General features: G+C 47.6%; 3 protein-coding genes across 3 annotated transcripts; all 3 read right to left on the reverse strand.

Moving 5' to 3' along the window:
* Positions 1-555: 555 nt before the first annotated feature.
* HOO65_040363 (GCR1-dependent translation factor 1) lies at positions 556-2,204 on the reverse strand (the record flags this gene model as incomplete). Its single annotated transcript, XM_071002756.1, has 3 exons — positions 556-626; positions 693-1,494; positions 1,569-2,204. 3 exons carry the CDS (start codon positions 2,202-2,204, stop codon positions 556-558), a joined length of 1,509 nt encoding a protein of 502 aa, XP_070859206.1.
* A 2,614-nt stretch (positions 2,205-4,818) lies between these two features.
* Positions 4,819-6,045, reverse strand: HOO65_040364 (AAR2 protein; the record flags this gene model as incomplete). The annotated part of the gene is made up of 1 exon (XM_071000645.1): positions 4,819-6,045. The coding sequence occupies one exon, from the start codon at positions 6,043-6,045 to the stop codon at positions 4,819-4,821; it is 1,227 nt and encodes a 408-aa protein (XP_070859207.1).
* Positions 6,046-10,377: 4,332 nt separating this feature from the next.
* On the reverse strand, positions 10,378-11,362 carry HOO65_040365 (putative transcriptional regulator; the record flags this gene model as incomplete). Its single annotated transcript, XM_071002955.1, has 3 exons — positions 10,378-10,763; positions 10,836-11,016; positions 11,090-11,362. 3 exons carry the CDS (start codon positions 11,360-11,362, stop codon positions 10,378-10,380), a joined length of 840 nt encoding a protein of 279 aa, XP_070859208.1.
* Between the last annotated feature and the right edge of the window lie 10,654 nt (positions 11,363-22,016).

A 22,016-nucleotide genomic window follows, 5' to 3' on the forward strand; every position in this document is an offset into this window, starting at 1 on the left:
CAAAATCACCATTACCATCACCAGTCCTCAACAACGCCAAAACCTGCAGATACGATGATATGCCTTTGATAGCCTCACAAGCCCAACAATTGGGACAGCCACATGCATTTGCCCCATGTCACGGGGTGAAATATACGAACAATGAAAGGCAAAAGGAAAGGAGAGAAAGGAATGAAAAAAATGGCCCGGGCTTACTCACAGAGGAATTCCAAGTCGCAGGGCGAGACGGGGGTGGCTCTGTTTGAGAAGAAGCATGTGAAACATAGAAAAAGACATCATACAAAGAGGTAGGAGGAGAAAGAGAAAGGAGAAGGAGGAAGCTAGAACATGAAAAGAAATATTCAAGGTGGTGAGCGTCAGACATAAGTCTAAATTAGACAATGAGCAAAAAAATGTTGCAGCCAATGACAGCAGCTATATAAAGGAGTGGATATCGTGATGTCGCACGGGTAGTGCTGCTCAAGGTAAAATCAAGGAACAGACGCGCCTGGAGTTGAGTGAGGCGCGTGAGATATGATAAACTTGATTCCCCGTATTAAATGGAGGTTAACTTGTTTAGGAGGACATGGCCTCGTACAGGTAAACGATGCCAAATAGCAAGAATGAAATCGCGCCACCAATAGTCACTAAATGTGCATGTTAGCTTGCAGCCCATTGTCCGCAACTCATACCGGGGAAATTGCAATACTTACCAACTTTCATGCTGACCTTGCCGGCGATAGCGCGGCCGCCAAGAACCGCGATCGAAGTGCACAGGAAGTGTCCAGCCAACGCGCCAACAGTCACGTACCAATAGTCGGGACCAGCAGCCATGGCAACAGTAGCAATCTGGGAACGATCGCCCCACTCCCCTAGGAAGGTCATGATAAAAGTCTGGATCCAAGCCGGACTGAGGAACAGATTCATGAGATTGCTCAGTCCAGTGAAGACAGTCTTGGGGCGTCTACGATTGGACGTGTTGCCAGAGCTATTGAAGCGACCCTTGCGGTTGCCCAGGCCCATTTCCATAGCTGCCAGAGACCCACCCTTTTCTTTCTCGGCCAACTCGCGCTCAACCTCATGCAGCTCCTCGCTTACACCCTCATCCTGGCTCATGGCCATGCCCTCACGCAGTAGTCTAGCGCCAAAGACAAAGAACAGCATAGAGGCAAGGAACGCGGTGAGCTTCTTAGGCAGAATAACGGGGACTGTATGGCCTAGCACGGCAGAAAGGACAGTCATGACAAGCAGGGCACTAAACGCAGCACTGAACACGACTACACGATCGTGTTTCATGGCCATTAGAGCAGCAACCAGGAACGTCTTGTCACCAATCTCGGCAAACATGATCATGGTAAAGGAAAGCACGAAGGAGTGGAACGAGCCGCTAGATGCCGGCGAGGTATCAGTCGCGCCTCCTAGGGTTGATTTGGATATGTCGAGATGGTCTTTATGCGCCGACTCGGGAACGGGATTGGGTTTATCGTGGACTTTTTCGGGGAGATCGCCAGGAACCTGTAGATTTTCATAGTGTTAAAAGGGGTTGCCCTCGTTGTTCAGGTGATGGTAGACAGAATATTAGTCCTTACCTCAAGCCCAGTGTTGTCATTGATGACGCCACCCTTGGTAGCAGGTGTTTTCTCAACAGTTTGGCCGGAATCTTGAAGAATCTTCTCTTCTTCGCTATGAGGCAGAGGGGGTGCTTCCTTGGGAGTTTCGGGATTGCCCTTGGCCTTCTCTCCCGTCTTGCCCTCCTCCTGCTTACGCGCCTTATCCTTCTCGGAGACACCGCCATCGTTTCCAGTAGTGCCGGTCTTGGGAGCCTCACGGTTCTTGTCATCCATTACGCCATCATTGGACTCGGGGATCTTCTTCCCATCGATAACGGTGTTGCTGGGGGTTTCGGTGGTGGGCTTCTTGACGGCGCCAGCCTCCTTCTCCTTTTTGCTGTCAGTGGTCTCGACCCAGGGGCCGTTGTGTGGCTTGCCGTCCTTTCCATCAACAGGACCTTTTTCATCGATCGAGGTAGCAGTCTTGGTGCTATCGGTTGCTGGAGAGTTGGCAAGTCCGGTAGACGTAGTTTCGGCAAGAGAACCGACGGCAGGAAGCTCGTTGCTGCTTCCCAGCTCTTTGTTTGAAGCCTTCGTGTCGGTAAGCGCGACTCCGGCCGCCAATGAAGGCAACAGGAGTAGGAGAAGGCTGGATTCGCGGGTCGGCAGCCTCATGTTTTCGATTTGACAATGTAGTGCTTATGATTGGAACAGTATAGAGATATAGAAAGGAGCTAGACAATTGCAGGGGCGATTGAGGTCGAAGAAGCAGAATCAAGGACGTGGTATCGACCAATTAACGCGGGACGAATAAGGAGAAGCTGGGATAATAGATCCCCAAGTGAAATGAATGAAACGAGATTCAAATGATGAAAAAAAAACGGCGACAAGAACCTGGATGTCGGTATGCGATGAGTTGATGAGGGGGGGCCGTCGAAGTGATGAGTATGATGCAGATGGAATCTTAATAAGGAAAATAAGGCTTCCGACACAACAAAAATACACGAACGAATGGTCTGGATTTTCTGCAGTGCAGTATTAAAGCGTGTAACGGACAAAGGCGATGACGTTGTCTTTTAACAACAGGTTGTCAACACAGCACCCCCTATAGGCTTCGTTCTTAGTAACGTAATTGGTTGCAGTGAGCCTAAAAAGAAAGAAAAAAAGAGGAAAAAAGGGTGAGAAATAGGGCAGTGTATAAGATACGTCGTATGTTGTCACGTAGCAAATCCATCTAAATATAGGGGATACCTTTTAGGCTCAAAATTTAGGCCTTTTAAACTCTCATAATGCCTGTATTTGACGGACATACGACCATAGCCTATGGAAAATACGGGGTCCCGTCTGCTCCCCCTTAGTCAAGCCATAGAGCGCCGAACCAGTAGTATGGTGGGTGACCACATGCGAATCCTCGGTGTTGTATGTATGTATTCTTTTTGTCTCCAATTGCATTGTCAAAACGCCCATGAAAAGACTCGATATGCCCAAAATTGCCAACATACGATCATAGCTTGTAGAAAGCACGGGATCCCGTCCGCTCTCCCCTAGTTAACCTACAAAGCGCTGGACTAGTACTACGGTGGGTGACCACGTGGGAATCCCCAGTGTTGTATGTGTTTTTTTTTATCTTCGTTATCTTTTCATGACCTCCATTCATGCAATTAATTGCACAGCCATGAACACGGCTTGGATGCAGAAGCTTAGTACATATCACTTGGGCGCCGGGAAAACTGGTAGGTAGACGCTAAATAGTACATACATACATACAGCAAGTAAACGTTAAATAATACAAACAATATCACTTGGGCTTAGTGATGCAAACCTATCCGGCTTGATAGCAGCCAGTGTAACCAGAAATCCGGCCATATCTCCAGACACAATCTGTCCGGGCCGGGCATTGTTACTAACCCACATCCGCTTCCCTATCTACCTCCACTGTTTTCAATGCCTTCTCTAGTTTACATAACAAAGCCAAGATTGATAAAACGACTTGAAGTCATCAATAGCAACGTGGCTGTCACCTCGAAGAACCTCTACTGCCATGAATTTCACCGTAATACCTCAACACCATGCTTCGCATAGGCCGCCCTAGGGTTAATCAATATACCATTATAGCGACATTTTTATGCGATCCAGTGATAGTAGTAATGCATGATGCAGGATACTGCCAGCATAATACAGAGACTAATATTCTCTAGTTACCTAAAGCCACTGACACCATGATCAGCTAGAAATACAACAAGATAACATAGGGTTTGTATCTTTGCTCATCTTGTAGGGGAAATAGTGAATCATTTAAAGCTATAGGAACAAGACCAATCAAGGGTATAAGGCCCATAATAGCCGATTTTTATAGACAAATGGCTACTAGAGTTAGTCTTCACATCTTCTACGACTCGCGCAACTCCACACTCGATAACAGCGAGGATATCTTTCCATGGAAACCTTTTACAGGCCACCAAGGCCCATGGAATCCACCAGGTACAGCATTTCTGTGGCTCTCACAGCTCATTCTACATGCCCTAAATCAGTATCAGGGCATCATTGAATCGATGTTGCTTGACATCTTCAATGAGATCTGTAGCAAGTCCATTTGAGTAAATGTAGCCTAGCCACATGGCGATCAACCACGCCAGCTGCGATTGAGATGTCCGTAAGATTTATATGCTTAATCATGCTAATAATCTGATCTCTTTATTACTACATACGCAAGACTCGCTTATGTTACGCAAAGCTTAGCATACTAAATGCCTATCCTCTGATGGCCATTTAACGTAGAACGAGGCAAGCCAAACACTATCATGGTAGTCTAAAACATATACATCCTCCCTATAGCACTCAGTAGCTCCCGTACCATTCCACATACGACCATAGCTTGTAGAAAGCACGGGATCCCGTCCGCTCTCCCCTAGTTAACCTACAAAGCGCTGGACCAGTATTATGGTGGGTGACCACATGAGAATCCCCAGTGTTGTATGTTTTCTTTTTGGTCGTTCCGGGAGCTTCATCCACCCAATGTCCAATAGAGCCTCCGCTAACAATGCTCCGCTCCTTAAGCCTCTTCCATTGTGTAAGTTATTTTGATTTACACCGGCAGTGTATTCTTTTCGTTATGGTAACTTGCACACACCAGCTTTCCCAGGCTGCCGAAACCACGACGGCAACGTTGGCTATTCTCAACTTGTTTGGCTTTTTCTTCCTTTGGAACGGTAGATCTAGACAAAAGACACAACAATCTCTTTTGTTTTGACCTAGGTCTGCTTTTGCCAGTCAAGCCACAACTGGGCTGCTAACCCCATGATACTAGGTCCCTTTGTCTGCCTTCTTCGTCCAGGTCCACCACTACAGCAGCAAACTCTCCTCTTTCATCTTCGTCCTCAAAATCGTCCACGTCCAAATCAACCATCTCTCCATCCTCAAGCATAGCTTGACCTGACCTCAAATAGTCGCCAGAGACATCCCATCCTATTTCTCTTAATTCATCCTCTAGTTTTTGAAACGCTGCGAGAACTGCTGCGGCATCGGAGGACGAAGATGCCAATGGCTCTAAACTCTCGCTGATCCGGCGGCCGTAGACCGTAATGCACAGCCGCAAGTCCTTAGTGTTGCTGCTCGCATGGTCAAAAATACTCTCTTCCAAAAAGGCACTGTCATACTTGATTTGGGCAGCGAAAGTGTCAAGGAACAGCACTGTCAGCCGTGGCCGCACTTCTGCTAGCCTGTATGCACGGAAGAAGAGCCGCAACACCATGTGCCACCACTCTTGAAGGCAACTCTCGTTACCCAGGTGCATACCCACCAAAAAAGCGAACTGCATTTCACCCACAAGATCCGCTTCATTAGAGAGCTGCGAAATCTTGTCTAAAATGTGGGCTGTCGAGTCAACAGCAGCTTCAGTCCGGGCTGCCCCAACAAGGCCGACACCGAAAGTTCGTTCCCCAGGGCCAAAGGTAAAAACAAGCTCCTGTTCTGTAGTGGTGGCGTTAGTTGCGCTGGAAAGAGTGCTATTAAGGGCAACTTCGGAAGGTAGCATTAGAGAACCTCTGACACGGTCCGTAGTATGACAAAACCACAAGTCAGAAGAGCATACTAAGATACGGTTCAGCACAGCTGGAGAGACGCAGGCAGTGAGTCGACTCCAAAGGCCACCAGCGTCAGCATTAGTAGTCGAGTTGCTTCCGGCCTGATTAGGAGGGTTTTCGCAGTCAAATAGATCTGTATCCTTTGTTTCACTAGTTTCCAGTGCCTGTTTTTGTGCAAGAATCTCGGCAGCAAGAGGCTGGGTTAAGACTTCGTTGTAGCCATCCCATTGTACCACATGGGTTTGACCAGCGCCCATACTTATTATCCAAACAGCACTGCGCATAGCCTTGTCAGTCTCCGACGTCCATAAAAGATGTGTCCCGGGTGTTATATTTCTAAAGCCCTGAAATTTCCGTGCTGTAAAAGATAGAGCATCGAAACCTAGGAGCGCCTGGCCTGGCATCCCAGATAGAATGGCTGTGTCGTTGGTCATTTCTCCGGAGGTAGGGATGGCGCTTAGAAAGCGAAGTCCCGGAGTTTGCTTGCAGGCCTGTGGGTCAACCGAGTGCTGACGGAAAGGCACAGATGGGGTTGTTTGAGGCTGTGAGGAGTGCTCCGAGGATGAGGCTGAGAGTTCCGACGAATCAGATATTATATGTAGACGAAGAAGCCCAAATGGAATCGTGCCAGTGGCACACACAGAGATATGAGATGGGGCAGCAGACGCCAGCGATGTGCAGCTGTCAAGGGAAGTATGGGCAAGACGACGTCGACGGAACAGATATGAGGAGTCCCTCTACGTCAGGTTAGAGCACCGAAACAAGAGGCAGAAACTGCAGGGGGGGGGGGGGTTGCATGACAATCTCACTAGTTTGGCGCGTGTACGCGTGTAGGTCGTTGATAAAGAGCGATAATGCTAGGATCGTTGTTCAGACATTACTGCAGTTCTAGGGACGATGCAGTTTGTAGTAGACCAATCCAAAAGAAAACAGGGAAGAAATAAGACTAGGGAAGGATCAGAATAAAAGGAGGTGCCGCTGGGCAAAACGAGGCGGTTATTGATACCAGAAATCTGCTCGCACCAGTGATGTGAGGCTAATAAAATGAAGTGCACATCACCGTTTGCTAATGTTTCGTGATGATTTGGCCATGGGGAGCTTGACGGCAGCTTGATGGACCCACAATGCTACAGTAAACGCCGTGTCACGTGATCTGCTCAGACGTCACTTCTTCCTTTGGTGCACATAATTTTCACACTCTTGGCCTTAGATAATCAGAGTGTTCCTACCATGCATTCACAGCCGCAAATACCCCTATGGTTTTCTTCAGGCTCTCTTGACATTATTGCACAAGGCAGCGTAGCCTACAGCAGGTTGGCTAAAAGAAGCCCGTTAAGCCAAAAAAGCATATAATCTAATCCTATCCCCTGCCCTTGTCTTTGTTCCTAGGTCAGCTACTTGGAACTCCATCTAGAGCATTCAACATCGGCATGTTTTAGTGTCCGTTTCCCAGTCTGTGCACTTTATATTTTGGCTGCTTTTTAGCACTCATCTAAAGTGTCTTCAGGATGTTGCCATCAGACTAACCCTAGTTTGGCTCTCTCGTGCCCGTCCATCTACTACTACCGTTCATCCACTCTCCACGCCAGTGATCTTGCCCTAGCTGAGCCCGGGCCAAAAGCTATTCATTGTATTGTCTTTTCTGTCTGGGCGCACAACCAGCTAAGCCATAATCCTCACGACTAGGGTCTAGGAAGTTCTCACAGAAACCCGTTTCTAAAGTAGTGCGCAACCATAATCCAAGCCTGTCAACGCGGTTGAATGAGATTTTTTTTTAGTTGAGCTCGCTAGAGAGAAGCAAAAGGCTAAAACGAGGGACAGTCTCACTCTTTCCTTTGTGTTCGATGCTTGGGGACCTGGTCTTGGTGTTGGTTGACATGACGTCCGACTGGGCCTACCACTAGCAAGCAAGGAAGCTTTGGACCCGGGTAATCCTGCTCTTAACGGCAGACGATGCGCGGGACAGGCTAGGAGAAGTAGATCGCAAAATGCGGGGATGCAAAAAAGTACCAATCCAGACCTGTCCCCCCATCTGCCATACCACCACTCACCTGTCTGTCTTCTTCTCAAGGCATACCCGACGCTCACCCAATTTTCGTGAGCACACCTTATCTTCCACCAACATTCGCCTTTGCGCCTCGGCTGAGCCGGCCTCGGCCCGTTTTCCCCCACGCCCCTCTTGCCCCCCTTATCCCTCATGTTTTGAAATGTTTATAATTTTTCACTAAGCCTCTGCTAGACCAGCACCCCTCCCCCCCCCCTCCTTCTCCTCCTTCCCACGCCTGTTTTCCGTACAGTGTCGCAGCTCTAGATCGGTACCTGTTGGCTATTTTGCAGCCTGTTTTCCCTCATGAACCTGTTCCTTGTAGGCTTTTATCTCTTCTAGTTAGATCATGTGCCGAGAGTCTGATTAGCCTGGCTGCAAAAGCCCACTAACCCCACTAGTTAGCTAGCTCACGTACCAGCTACGAAAAGATGGCGTGTCTTGTACAGTGTTTGGTGGGCCGAGCCATTCCGGATCCGGCGCCTGACCCATCCTTCCCCGGAATCGCCTTCACCAGCAACAGAAACCTCCACGGAGCTATTCCAAGAACAGCAAAAACTGCTGAGAATCACCCAGCCTTGTCCCCCCTCCTTCGTGGTTCTAGACTTTTAGGTGATTCTTATCTGTCGATAAGGAAGGGGTCCAGCTCTCCTTTTGTTGCAACTCCTTCAGATTCACGGAGGCAACATGGACAAGCGAGGCAGCCGTTTCATAAATCAAAGCTCTATCGCTATTTATCAGCAAATAAAGCGGCAAAGAGTGACTTGGGCGTGAGCCAAGTTGAGGCGTATGGGAGAAGAGCTAGATACTGACGCCTCGCTTATGGGTGTGGCTCGGAGATGCCAGAACTCAGATCAGGCCTTTGCTAACCTTTCCCTGTCACCTGTGTTTCCCCCTCTTCTCTTCTCCAAAGGGCGCATCCTGTTCTTCAAGAAAAAGAGTTGTAGCTGAAAAGGAAAGCAAATAGGGGAAAGGGGAAGACGGGAACTTTGGAAGTGGAGAGAGACGAAAGAGCGAAAGAGAGTCCGAGGACTTCCCCTCTCCCCCCTCCCCCCTCCCCCTCTTTTCCTTTCTCTACCTTCTCTTTGCTTTTATGGTGGCTTCTGTTCTCTTAGAGAACCCTTTTTTTGCGCTCTTGTTGTCACTTTTTAGACAGTAGGACCGACCAACTTGTGTATGTGTTCTAAACTCCAGTACACTTGTCTACAAGTTGATTAGACCCATGAAAAGTAACAAGCTACAACGTAGGAAGTATGATGTCTCTAAACTATCGCTAGCAGCAGGGCCTACAGGTAAGTAGCGTGTAGTCTAACGCGCGATAGCCACTTTGTTCTCATAGTATGAGTATACGATTTGCAGCCAAGCTTGATGACTGGCAACATAGCTAAGTCGTGACAAGTTTAGGCTGTGAGAAGATATATCAAGTGACAGGTTTCTCGTGTTACCGTGTCTTGGCCTTAAAAAAAAAGAAAATGCCGGGTATAGTGAAAAAGCCTGTATTTTAACTATCGCGAAAATAAACAGAGACCTCCTGCTGTGCAACCAAACCATCGTCGGCTTTTGTGTGACCACAGAATTGACTTGGCAATGCGACGTTCTTTCTGTGTAGTTCTCTCGTTCCTCGGTTGGGCTGCCAGTGTCAGTTGGTGCTACCAACTACGCAAAAACCAGAAGAAACAAGTCGTACACCAGTAAAAATATAAACATACCATATATACTTTTCCATACAGCTATCTTGCAGACTTCTAAAATCCCCCCGATCCTCGATCATCGGGCGACCTGCATTAGCGTCAATAGATAGCCAAGCACAGATCACCGAGTCAAAGCCCTGTGAGTATATTACAGCAGATTATACATGCACAGGTGTAGTCTGCAGGCACACCTATATTATCATGTAGCACCACGAAAAGCTCATCTAGCAACATCTTGTCAGCACCAAAGGCTTAAAAAGAGATTTTTTTAAAAATAAATAGGCTAGAGAGTAACGATAGTTTTCATATCGTCCTCCACGCAGCCAAAAGCATCAATAAAAATATAACAGAACGGAACGATTCCTAGGGATGTCTAGAAAGAGTTATCCAAAGCATGGAAGACTCCATGAGCTCCAGCTCCGGACATAGAATGTACGGCTCTGGTATAACACTAGCTATACACCTGTAGTTAGAGAAAAATAAAAGAGGGAAGGAATACAAGCAACAAAAAAAAACAAAAGCCACCAAACATAACCCATTTGATCTGGATCGCCACGTGCAACAGCAAAATATACCGCCGTTCCTAGAAAACTCCAGCTTCCATAGATGAGCGCCCTAACATGTATAACCCAACCGAAACAATAACAATGCGTAAAGTCAGAAAAGTATAAAAAAGGCGTGAAACAAAAACCAAGAAGCCACCGACCGTCTCTTCATGAAGAGGAGAAAATATGAACCCAGACGACAAAGGGAACAAGATAAAAGATGAAATGAAAAGTGAGAAACAAGTCGTGAGACAGCCTTGTACTGCAACTGTAGCCTAGTTGCCCCAATAAAAGCAAGCCCAGTAATGGTAGACGGATAAAGAAAGAAAGAAAAAAGGAAAAGGGAAAAAAAAATAAAAAGAAAAAAGAAAAAGAGGAAAAAGAGGAAAAAAAGAATAAGCAGCCAAAAAGTCCAAGTCAGAACCAAGAGCAAAATAAAAACCAAGGCAACATCAAACAAGTTCAAGTCTCCAGTCCCTTCGGGTCCTAGTAATGGGAGTGTCCGTGAGCCGAGCCGTTGGTACCTGCCTGGTCTGAAGCCGGGCCGCTTCCATTATCGTTACTTCCATCCGGGTTAGGGTGGGGGAACGAGTACTGCGGGTATGGGTAGCTGTGGCCGTTGGAGTAATCAGGTAGACTGCTCTGGTTGGTGCTCGAAGGAGGAGGCGGATACTGAGACACAAAATTGCTGGCCGGAATCTGAGGAAGAGGCATCTGCATTGTCGAAGGGCGCGAGGAGTAGGCAGAAGAAGGGCCTGCCATATCAGGAGGAGTAGCACTATCTGACTGGCCACGGTTTTCTTCTTGGTTTTTGCGGCGAGCCTCCTGCTCCTTTTTGCGAGCCTTCCAGATCTTGCGGATTTCTTTGAACTCTAGAAGAGATTGTTAGTTACATTGTAGCCCAAGGCACGAGTTTTTAAGCTCCAGTTTTGCGGGCGACATACCTTCAGGAGTGCGCTTGGGTCCATGGCCCTGCATCGTCACATGGGCGTTGAGATGGTTCAGCGTACCATAAGCCTTTTCACATTTGTTCTCGAAGTTGCATTTGTACATGCGCTCAATTTCTTCATAGCGGCGACGGGGACGCTTATGTTGAGTCGATCCAGGAATGCTAACAAAAGAGTACTGTTTTTAAGAAGAGAATTAGAGACGCTACTCGCCGCAGATTTGGAGCGTTTGCAAGAACTAGCTAGCATACCTGGCTTGGATGGATGTGCGAGTGTGTTGTTGAGTGACTGTTGTGTACATGGCTGCGCGGGGTCGTGACAGCGCCTGTTTGGGGGGCAAAAGCACTTGTCGGAGCGATGTTGGAGTGGGGGTAGCCATTCCACTCTGTGGGCGACCGGTAGGCCGGCGTAGCACCATAGGAATGGTTTGCAAGCTCGGCGCCATAATGAGATGTTCCAGTGGTGTAGTTGGATGGCTGGGCGGGATAGGCATTGGGGGGTATTGGAGTAGTAGCCAGTGCCATTGGTGTTAAGCGATGCTATAAGACTGTCAGTATGCTAAGCTCCAATTTCATAGCGAGAGAGAAACCGAAAGTCAAGGCAGAATACAATGACTGGTACAGCAGCTTGGAGAGGAAATAGACTAGCAGTACTTACAGGTGCTGGTCTGGGAATGGCTCATTGCCATGTGCTGAGGGCTAGCAATCGCACCAGGAGTATAGCGTCCACCCGCCATGTCAGAGAAACGGCCCGCACTTGCGTGGTGAGGAAGCTGGCTAGTTTGAGCTACGGGGGTTTGACTTGGCTGCTGGTGGCTGGGCTGTGGTGTGGATTGCTGGCCAGGCTGTGAGGAGTGCTGCTGTCCACTATACATGCTGTTGTAGTCGGTAGCTTTGTAGGCGGGAGGTAATGTTAGCTACGATGAGCGTGGTGTACACAATGGTTGTTTCCACTGTTGTTCCTCTTGGTTAGTAAACTGAGCCACTTACGAGATTGCTGCGGGTAATCGTTAGGAGAGCGATCCATTGCAAAGTTTGCGAGGCAATGGGGTGGAGTGAGATCGAGAGTTTTCTGCATCCCACGTTGAATTAGAAGTGGCCGCAAGAAAAGAGAGAGGCAAGCCTGGAAGACAACAGATATACAGTGGAAGGCGGGGGATATAAATAATGATTTTGGGGATGATGACGATGAAGAAAAACTGTGGGGGTGTTGGCAATTATGAATGGATGAACAGATAGTCTTGGTGGTGACTCTCCAATTGGTCTTTTTCCAGGGAGAAGAAGGAAAAAAAAAAAAGAGAGATGGGAGAAGGCGAAGCAAAGTATAATAATGAGCGGGTGAGGGCGGTAGCGGGGTATTGTGGCAGAATTAGAAGGGCAGTAGCAGAGAAGGGAAAGAGCGGAATAAATAGAAGGAGATGGAAGAGTGAGAGTCGAAAACAATCTTCATACCGCCTTTATTGTTATTGGTGTTTGTCTTTTAAGCTTGCCTGGCCGATTGGTATGAAGTCATGGGACTGACCCACGCAAATGCAGGAAGGGGGCAGGCAGATTGAAAACAGGAAAGAGAGAGCTGTTGACGAAGGCAGGTCCGTGTGACAAAGAGTCGGAGGGAAGGAGGGAGGGGGGTAGGGGAGACAGAGAACATGCAACTTTTTGGAGTACCCGTATCGAGATGGCAAAAAAACAAAGGAGAAAAAACACAGAGTACGATGTGTTGTATGTGTGCGAAGTGGTGGTGTGCAGTTTAAGTGAGACTCTTGTCTTTGGAAATATGGGAAATTTTGGCGGGGGTTGAATGACAAAGAAAGAAGGGAACAGTGAAAGCCCAAGACGAAATAAACGTACCGTATTTCTCCTTAGTGCAGTGTAGGTAGCTGATAGCTGAGCAGCACAGTTGGCAGGAGGTCAGAACAGTAATCGGCAGTTGCAGTTGTTGTACAGGACAAAGAGGTGCGGTTGTTGCAATATATGGCAAGACGTAGGTAGATATCAAGGTATCGCGGAAAATATAATAGAACAGAACCGAAGTTGGCAGTGCGTGCAACACCAAGATATAAGTAGGAGTGAAAAGCCGAGGCGGTAGGAAAAAAAGAGGAAAGCTTGCGCTTTTAAGGTCGGCCCAAGAACGGGTACACTAGACTCAGTTTGGTTTACTTTCACTTTCAGTAAAATAAAAAATAAAATAAAATAAAAAAGGAAGAGCCCCAAGTCTCAAGAGCAGTTGCAAAGAATATTCGCACTTGGAAGAGAACCCAAAAGAAAAAGAAAAAAAAAATAGCAGAAGGGAAAGGCAAGAGCACAAAGCAAAAAAGGAAAGAGCTGACTGTCGTTTGCGGAAAGGTAACGAGGGCCAGACTATAAGAAAAGGAAAATAAGAGGGAAAAAATGGAGGGAAAAGAGAAGGAAGAAGAAAATAGGAAATAAGGAAACGGGAAACAGGAAATCTCAGCTTGTCTTGTCTTTTCGCAATGCCAGGCCTGGAACCGTACAAGAGAAAAAGGAAAGAACTAAAATCTACCACATTTGAGGTTGCTCGACTTGAGGGAAGAGCTCACCTAAGTACTTCCTTTTTTCCCTTCTGTCGTTCACTCTTATTCTCTTTCTCTCGCCCTCTTCCACCTACCCACCATCCGGCTCTTTTAGGCCATTTCAGCAGTTCAAAACTTGCACGTAGTGACTAGACTCAAGAAGATGCAAACACGCCCCCCCCCCCCCCCTTCCCCCAAAGGGGCAGCTCAAACCAAGACGCCTAGGTGGTGTATGTGTATCATTTTGATTTTGCCTACAGGCTACAGGCTAGACAATTCTCTTCCAACATGTATTATATTTATTTATTTATTTTTCTCCCTTGATTTTATTGCAGAGTATTTTTTTCGGTTTCTTTTTTCTTTTCTAAGAAGGGCAGGAAAAACGGTAATTTCTTTTTCTTACCAAATAACTAAAATGTTTTTATCAACTGCTTTGCATGTCTTGTCAATAACGGCCCTCTGGCACTTTTTGACAATACCGGAAAACGGAAAGATCAATAAAGTGAGGCACCCCAAAATGGCAATATCCCCTTCTATGACCTTCCACTTTGCCCTGATAACTGCAGCTGAATGTGACTGACTGCTGGAGGCGACGATGAAGCGGTGCCGTCACAGTGGCAGCAACTGGCCTAAGATACGTCCGTCTTCATATGCACCTCACGTCGTAGTGTTTGACGTCAACAAGTTAGCCAAAAGCCACTGTTTTCAATGCAACCGCTTGCCCTGATCTGAAATGCATCCGGGCTTTTTTCGTCCGACTATGTACTATGCAGTGCCAGCATGCCCCAAGGTTTGGTTATCACTTGACGGCTCTGGTATACCGGCCGTCCAAATCACATTGACATTGCCCATGGCGCAGCAGAGCGGAAAAGGGTGTTGAGAGGCTTCCATTTTATACACCTTGCTTCCGCAGTGCCCTCGCTCGCTCACCCTTACTCTCTCTCTCTCTCTCTCTCTCTCCCCGATCCTCGTCCTCATTCTCGCTCTCTTCCTCTCTTTCTTCTTTCCTTTTCCCTCCCCTCCAATGTCTTGCTGTTTTGTTCCCACGCTACGTTCACGTCTTGTTTCGTCCCGTCTAACCCTTGGATCGCACTTTGCGTCAACCTCGCTCATGCCAGTCCACTGCGTCGCCGCTGCCGCGGCTGCTGTCTCTGAAAGTTTGAAACATGAATAAAAGAAGGAAATAGAAGACAAATTTCGTCATTTCTACACACCGGGCACCGAGCTTCGACTAATTCAGGCACACTTTTGATGCCTTGTTATACCTCTCCAAGTTCTCCTAGGCCAGTGCTTGGCTGACCAAGTTCAGGTCGACCGACCTGACCTGCCTTTGCGGTGGGTGGGTGGGTGTCTTGAAATCATGGCAGGCTATATTTGGGCCATCACTGCCGGTTTTCCACCGTGCGATTCGGAACGAGTGGCGCACAGTATACATGCTATCCTAAGCCAGCCGATAAAATACCGATTAATTGGTATTAGGGTCTATGGAGTAGGGTTGCGCAATACAGCGCTGGGGCTGGCTACGGATGAGATAGGCTAGGTTAACCACCAGTTTTATCTGAGCCCAGATTTGCCCATAATACGCAAACTCTAAACTTTGCAGTGATGAAATTCCGAGCCCCAGCAGAGAACTATCACAACATGTATCCGCCCCCTGTGAGCGAATTGCCTTTGGTGTATCAATATCGAAACCCGAAAAAAAGGACTGACGGGTTGATGTAATATAAGCCAATAAAACCACGGTTACAATGGAGGTGGATCGCCCTGTCGATCTACGTCTAGGACCAACCGCCACATTATAAAGTCGCAGCAGACTCTAGGCTTGTTGTCTATGTTTATGCTAAAGGCAGGCAACAGAAGAGACAGAGACGACAGCAAGGCTAACTAGCCTAAACAAGAAGTGCAGGACGCAAGCAAATACGACTGCAAGTATGTACTCGCTCCACGCCCTGAACTACAACACAACACTTGCAATGCGTTTGACGTGCGTTGCATTTGTATACTACCGACATACATGCGTACACAAGCTCATGCTGTCTTTGATCGGGCTTTTCTGCACGATCTCATCTTGTGCCTGCTGGATCAGAACTTTAATTAGCAAATGGACAGATTTCCTGTGGTCTTTGGGCATTGTGTCCAAGCAGGAGGACACCGCTGTCCCGAGGCTAGGAAAGCAAGCTCGTCTCCTTCCCGTGCTAGGTCAGCAACCCACAAAGACATGAACTCACATTGAGACAAGGGCTGTACCGCTGCTTGTATCATGGGCTGCGTGTGTCTGTGATGTTGAAACACAGAATTTAGCAACACGCAATTCAAACTGGGGAGGTACGCAGCGCGTGCCTTCCCGAAATCAACATGTTGGCACAAGGGTTTCTCGTGACCCTAGGGTTGTGAATCAGCACGCACACATATGCTCACAAATGTGCTAAATCGTAAGCGAAAATATCGCCACCTATTTTGAACTAGCTTCTGCAAATCAGCGAAATGGGTTGCCATTTCAAATGACACCTTACTCTGCTTTTTTTTTGTCTTTGCTTGGGCCTGATATTCTTCAATTCATAAAGCAGCTTTCTACTATTTCCTGCTTTTGTGTGGTATGTAATTATTGTCTATCATTTCCCTTCCCCCTTCCCTTATCGCTGTTCCATCCCTTTCTTCCCCTCTCCCCCAAAAGAAAACTCTTTTTCTTTTGGCTTTCGCCCGATTGCATGCGCTTCTTCTCCCCGCTTGTGCTAATGAGATCGGACCCTTCACCGCTATCTTTCAAGGCCGCTGCTATCAATTTTCCCTGTGATCCTAATAATAATGCACATCACACCAATAAGCAACTCAGCTAGGCAAAGCTACCTGGTTGATCCTAGAATCGATGCCCCTCCGTCTATTGATTTTCGACTGTTGTAAATATCGCTGATATATCGCATGGGAGGGGGATTGCAAAGAGGGAGACATAGCGTACTGTTTTACCACCCCCCCGACGACGTTTTTGTCTCAGTCTCATGATAAGGTTCGTACGTGGTGGGAATGATGTTGGTATGTATATCGCCACGTTTTCGTTTTTCTGCTGCCCAGATTAAAAGCGAGGAGGGGATGGGAGTGCTTCCTTCATCCCGCATTGTTGGTTGTTGGACCGTGCCAAAATGTACGTCAGGCAAACCTGCCACGTATAGCACCTGTACCTGTACCTGGGCCACAGGCCTTTTAGACTCCCCTCGCCCACCCATCCCTTATCCCAGGATATGTCCCCAAAGAGACAAGCCGGAAACACCATAGCACCTTCTATTGCCATCCTAACGCTGGCTGTCAAAAGTACGGCGCTAATATGTCGGATTCGTGGCCTGGGACAGGACATGCTCAAACCAATCTTATGATGGCTATTTGATGCAACGAAATTAGATATATGCCTGCATCTCTGCTAACATGTAAAACGTCTAGAAGCGTCCATGGGGATGGGGGCCACAACGTGAACCAGACAGCCAAACAAAGAAATAGCCAAAGCCCCAAGTCCAAACCCAGGCCAAGGCCAAGCCCAGGGCTATTGCGCTTGTTCCCTTACTTCCTTGGCTCCCTAGGATTAGGATGTGCTCAAGCCCCCCCCCCCCCCCCCCAAGGTAGCCAGCCAGCCATATGGATTCAAGTTTGTGGGGGAGCATCGTTGGTTGGGTGCATGAAAGTACCAGCTAACTAGCTGTCTACCTGTCCATCGCCCGCTTGTCCTTCTTCCCTTCTGTCTGTTTGTATCATACATAGGGAAAGGGAATGGGACAACAACATATCGGAGAATTTGAGTAGTTTTTCTCCTTCTTCTCTCTTCATCCCTGGTTCTAGTCTTGTCTTCGCATGACAGTGAGTTTTCCTCTCCCATTCTTTTAACCCCTTCCCCTTCCCTCCCCCTCCCCTCACCCACCCTCCTTCTTGGTACGTTAATTTTTTTTCTGGTTAGAAGAGAAAAAACAGGCAAGCTAAACCAAAGCTTTGGCCTTGCTCTGACAGCTCTAGAATTAACAATAGGGTTGTCCTGACGCTGTCGGTACCATGAACATTATAGCACACATTATAACATCTAGCGTTGCTGATGATATCACTGTGCATTGACCAGCCTTGGCTTTCTTGAAAGAAAAGGATTGCATGTTGATAAGCGAGGAAAGACGCAACTGACCGACAAGACAGCGTCGATCTGAATTGTTGCCTGAACGTAGCTCTTTGAGTAAGGGGAATACTAATGCCATAGCAAAGACGAAGAACTTCTTTCCCCTGCACCGTATTCGTCCTCTGCCCACTACTTGTCTCCTCTCCTCCCTGTCTGTCCTCGGTCACTCTACCCTGACCCGAGAACGCCTATAGTCATAGCCATACACACACATGCACACACATGTACGAACACACACACACACACACACGCAAGCGAAAATCTGGTGTCTACAGTACAAATTCACGACTCAGCGGGGCGCCAGGGTTGATTTCTTCCCTTTTTGTTTTATTTTGGCCTGTATGTCTGCTAAATCATGCTTGCTCAAACGCTCACGTCAATCAAACAAGCTTCCTTTTGTCTGCCTCCTTCGTTTCGTGATTCACTCACACTTGGGGATTTTCTAATTGGCCCTTTCTACAGGACGGACTGTCTCTTTGCCATTGTACCCTTGCTCTTTGCCAACTTGACCAGCCACTCTTTGCTTGAACACAGGCCCCTTTGGCTCCCCCCCTCCCCTTTCACCCCGGATTGCTGCGAGGATTTTGTTTTCTCTCTTTGAGCTTGTCTCCTCTTCTCCCCTGCTCTTAATATCAGAAGTGTAGCATTGGGAGAGGGGGGCCATGTCTTTTTAGGCTGTCTACTGGTCCTGTCAAACTTGGTGATCAACGATGACTACCTTTCACAACACAAATGCTGTTGGCTGGTGCTGCCAACTGCTAGGTTGGGCTGACGTGAAACAAAGAGTTTCCTTTTGAATGTCAACACCGTTCTTTTTTGTTCTGGGGGACTCCTTCAGGCCCTTGCTACGCATTTCTTTTTGTCTCGTTCGCATCGGTCAAGTGAAATGAGTGGGTGTTACTGCAAAAGGCCTTTGGGTGGATATGTGGGGGTGAGAGTAGGAGTGGGAGGAGGAGGAGGAGGAGGAGGAGAGGAGGAACAGCAGCAGCAGCAGCAGCAGCAGCAGGAGGAGGAGGAGGGAGGGTGTCTAGCAGCTACAGGTTGTGTAGGTCTGAATGCTACTTCGGCTGCAAGCTTCACCTATTCTTTCTAGCCTTTTGCCCTTTTGCATCGCCTTTCGGATCATTAGACACTCCCTACACCGTGCTCTCCCTCGCTTTTCCTCTTCTTTTGCCTGTCCTCTCGGTGAAGAAAACACCGCTCTTGTCGGACAATATGCACACTAATGAGTCTGCTCTGTGCTTCCAGGGCTTCGAAAGCTTCCATAGCCTTGCTTCTTGGTGGCCTTATTTTATTTTATTTTATTTTCGGTTCCAAAATTCCGTCTCATCCAATCTGGACTTGATCTGTGCTTAACTTTGGTACTAATGCACTCTCTTTATCACATGCAAACTAGTAGCCTATTACTGCTGGCCTACCTTCTCTTGCCCTACGCTACAACAGCCAAAGCTGCCTATGGCTATGCATACTTAATAGCAGTTTGTTATATATCTCTTTACAGTAAGGCATGCTGCAATGCACTATCACACGTGAGTTGCTGTGGGCAACTTGGCATCAAGCACTTGGATTGCTACGCTACTACGGGTTTGCCAACAATGAGCACTAGCAGCAGCAAAGGCATTCTATTTTTAAGCCATACAAGTTGGAAAAGACATGGCCTAGTCCCAAGCATTGCTAGCTAGCCTTAAGATTTTAGCCAGCACCTGAAGCAGTTGCAAGCCGTGTTTAGCGTGGGTTAGTGCTAGGCGTCCTAGTTGACGGGTCCTGATCTTGACCATGTTCTTGTTTATCGATTTGTGGTAGAGCCGGGCTAGATAAAGCCTGCAAGACACTAAGACGGGAGAGCGAAGGGTAAGGAAGCACGAAACATAGGTTGGGGAATTTTGCCATGGCTATCTTGTGATACTAGTACAGGACGAGTTTAGCTGTAGCACTATGCAGCTGGTTAAGAAGAGCTCGGGTCTTTTTCGTTCCCTTTTCCCATTTTGCCCTGGGGGTGATGCTACAGAGGGTAGGCTCGAGGCACTGGCTTGTGCGACTTCAAAAATGACCAGAGGCTAATGTCGTTGGCTAAGGGGCGGCACGAAAGTCCTCTAGTGTTGGTGAGTTAGGGTATCTGGGTTTTGCAGCATATACAATCTCCGAGTCGAAAGAGAATAGGCGAGAGGGAATAACGGTCTCGGTAACAGGATACACATAGATACTGTGCCTCGGCATATTTAAGCCATCCATGAATCCGGGATACGTTTTGCTCCTAGTGTTAAGTGGCTGTGAACTTCCCCTGGACTTTCTGTCTGACCTACGCTCTGGTGGCCTCGTGCACTTTTATATATATATATATATATATATATGTATTTTATTTTCTTGAGCTTGGATAGAGGCTTTCGTCGTGTCCGGCTACCGACGGAAAAGGAACAGGAGACCAAAGCCTGCGACGTGCAATATTTAGTCGAACCCCAAACCTATGACGACGCGGGCTGCTGCTGGCCTGTTTACTGCTATGTCACGTCTTCTCATGTCTCGCGCAAGTCCGACCAAATGCTGATTTGGGTAAACAAACCACGAAGCAGCAGGGAAGACGTCGCAGCAGCAGCAGCAGCAGCAGCAGCAGCAGCAGCAGGAGCAAAGACAAGAAAATAAGAACACCAAAACAACTAGAACATTTGGAGAACCTCGTTGACTCGCATGACAGGCGGGCCTAGTGAGAAAGCAGGTAGACGCTGAACCCCTGAGAAGTGCTTTTCCTTTCCTCTCTGCTCTCGGCCTCACCACTCTCTTGTCTCTACCCCGAGTAAGCTGCCGTGGGAAATATTTTGCTCCTCACTGGGGTGTCTCACTTGCCTGGCGTCTCTTTTGTTTGACATGTCTTCTCTCAAATGTCTCTGTTTTTTTTTTTTTTTTTTTTTTTCCTTATGTTTTAAAGCCCGCCCCACTGTCTTGACGAGAGTGAGAGAATAGAAAAAGGGCCTGCCGAGTGAATCAAGAGAAGCTGAAGGGGTGTCTGTAATAATAATAATAATTTTCCGCAGTGTAATACTGTATACAGTGTATACATGGACGAAAAAGAAAGAAGGACATGGTATAGAAATATATAAAAGAGAATCCTCTGACAGGGAAGAGGCTCGGAATATGAGGATTGGTACGGCCAGCAACTGCTCCTTTCATTATTTTGCTAGGTTCTCGTGTTTTCTCATGTCTCCTCTTCCGTATTGCGTTCTTGTCTGGGGGGGGGGGGGGGTTAGTTGGGGAAGAGGACGAAGATGGAAGAAGAGAAGGGGGCCGGTGGTTACCGGTCTCAACAAGCAAATTCCACAACGTTACTCGGAGGAGCGAGGAGGAAGAGAAAGAGGATGGGGATGGGGAAGAGGAGGAGGCGAGGCAGGCTTGTCATTCTATTTCTTATCTCATGGTCTCATATAGTAGAACGAGCAACGAAAAAAGAGGGAAGAAAGAAAATTAGAAGAGAGAGAGAGAGAGACAAAAAAAGCTAAAGAGGCGCGCGCTGCAAGAAAAAAAAGAGAAGAGAGAACGTGTATTGCTCGTGATCACATGTGCAGCTCACAGCAAGCAGTTCTGACCCGTGATATTGTATTGCGTAGTAACTCAAATGAAACTATCGAGTTTCTATGCGGGTATTGACTAGTACAGGATCAACTATGGCATTTCAAGGAATCAAGGAGGATTAATGCCAGACGGAGCAAAAGCCATTGACTGAGCGTTAGAAACGGAATTCCAGATTAAAATGAGGATATCCTAATAAGTTGAGGCTAATGAAGACGCAGATGGGGGGGATGAAGGCAGTGATGATGACGATGGCGATGACGATGATGATGATGATGATGATGGCAGAGAATAATACACGTGGTGTATAAAGCATGAATCAAAATGGGAAATTGGGTAGTTTCCTCGAAGCTAGTACGTCTAATACACTGCGTCTTGGTTCAGAATTAATCGCAATCCACTGTGTGTATGCTTGTCGGAATGGCCGATGATGGCTATTTCAAGGGAGGCAGTTTCCTAAAGAGGTCGTCTCGAGTACGCAGCTAAATATTGTCGCGCCTCCCTAATTGGCATGGCAGTTTCCCTTTCAACATAAACATGTGCGCATCGTATATACGCAGAGTATGTGGCTATCTACGTTGTAGTGCGAGCGAGCGAGATCAGAGAACAAGGAATGGAACATAATAGGCGCTGTCGTCTTATTCGCTGCGTTTCAATGTGGTTCGTTCTCTTTGCTAGATGCATGAAATGGCCCGTAGCGTTGTGCTACAGAGCCTAAGATTGATGGATGCATTGCTGTATTAGACAAGCCCAGCACCACTGCCGGCCTATCGGATAACCCAGGGCTATGGAGAGTTTCGAATTAGCAGTACTTTAGTTAGCAGCTGTCAACCCCGGAGCCAGCCTAAGCCCCCAGCAAAGGACATAAGCCCAAGCCGGTTGGCCTTGTTTGTTGCAGAGTCCTTGGGCCAAGCCTTGACACTAGCAGCAAGTGCCACAA

This window comes from Ceratocystis lukuohia (assembly GCF_044167205.1).
Source record: "Ceratocystis lukuohia strain C4212 chromosome Unknown Supercontig4_pilon, whole genome shotgun sequence".
Lineage (NCBI taxonomy): Eukaryota > Fungi > Ascomycota > Sordariomycetes > Microascales > Ceratocystidaceae > Ceratocystis > Ceratocystis lukuohia.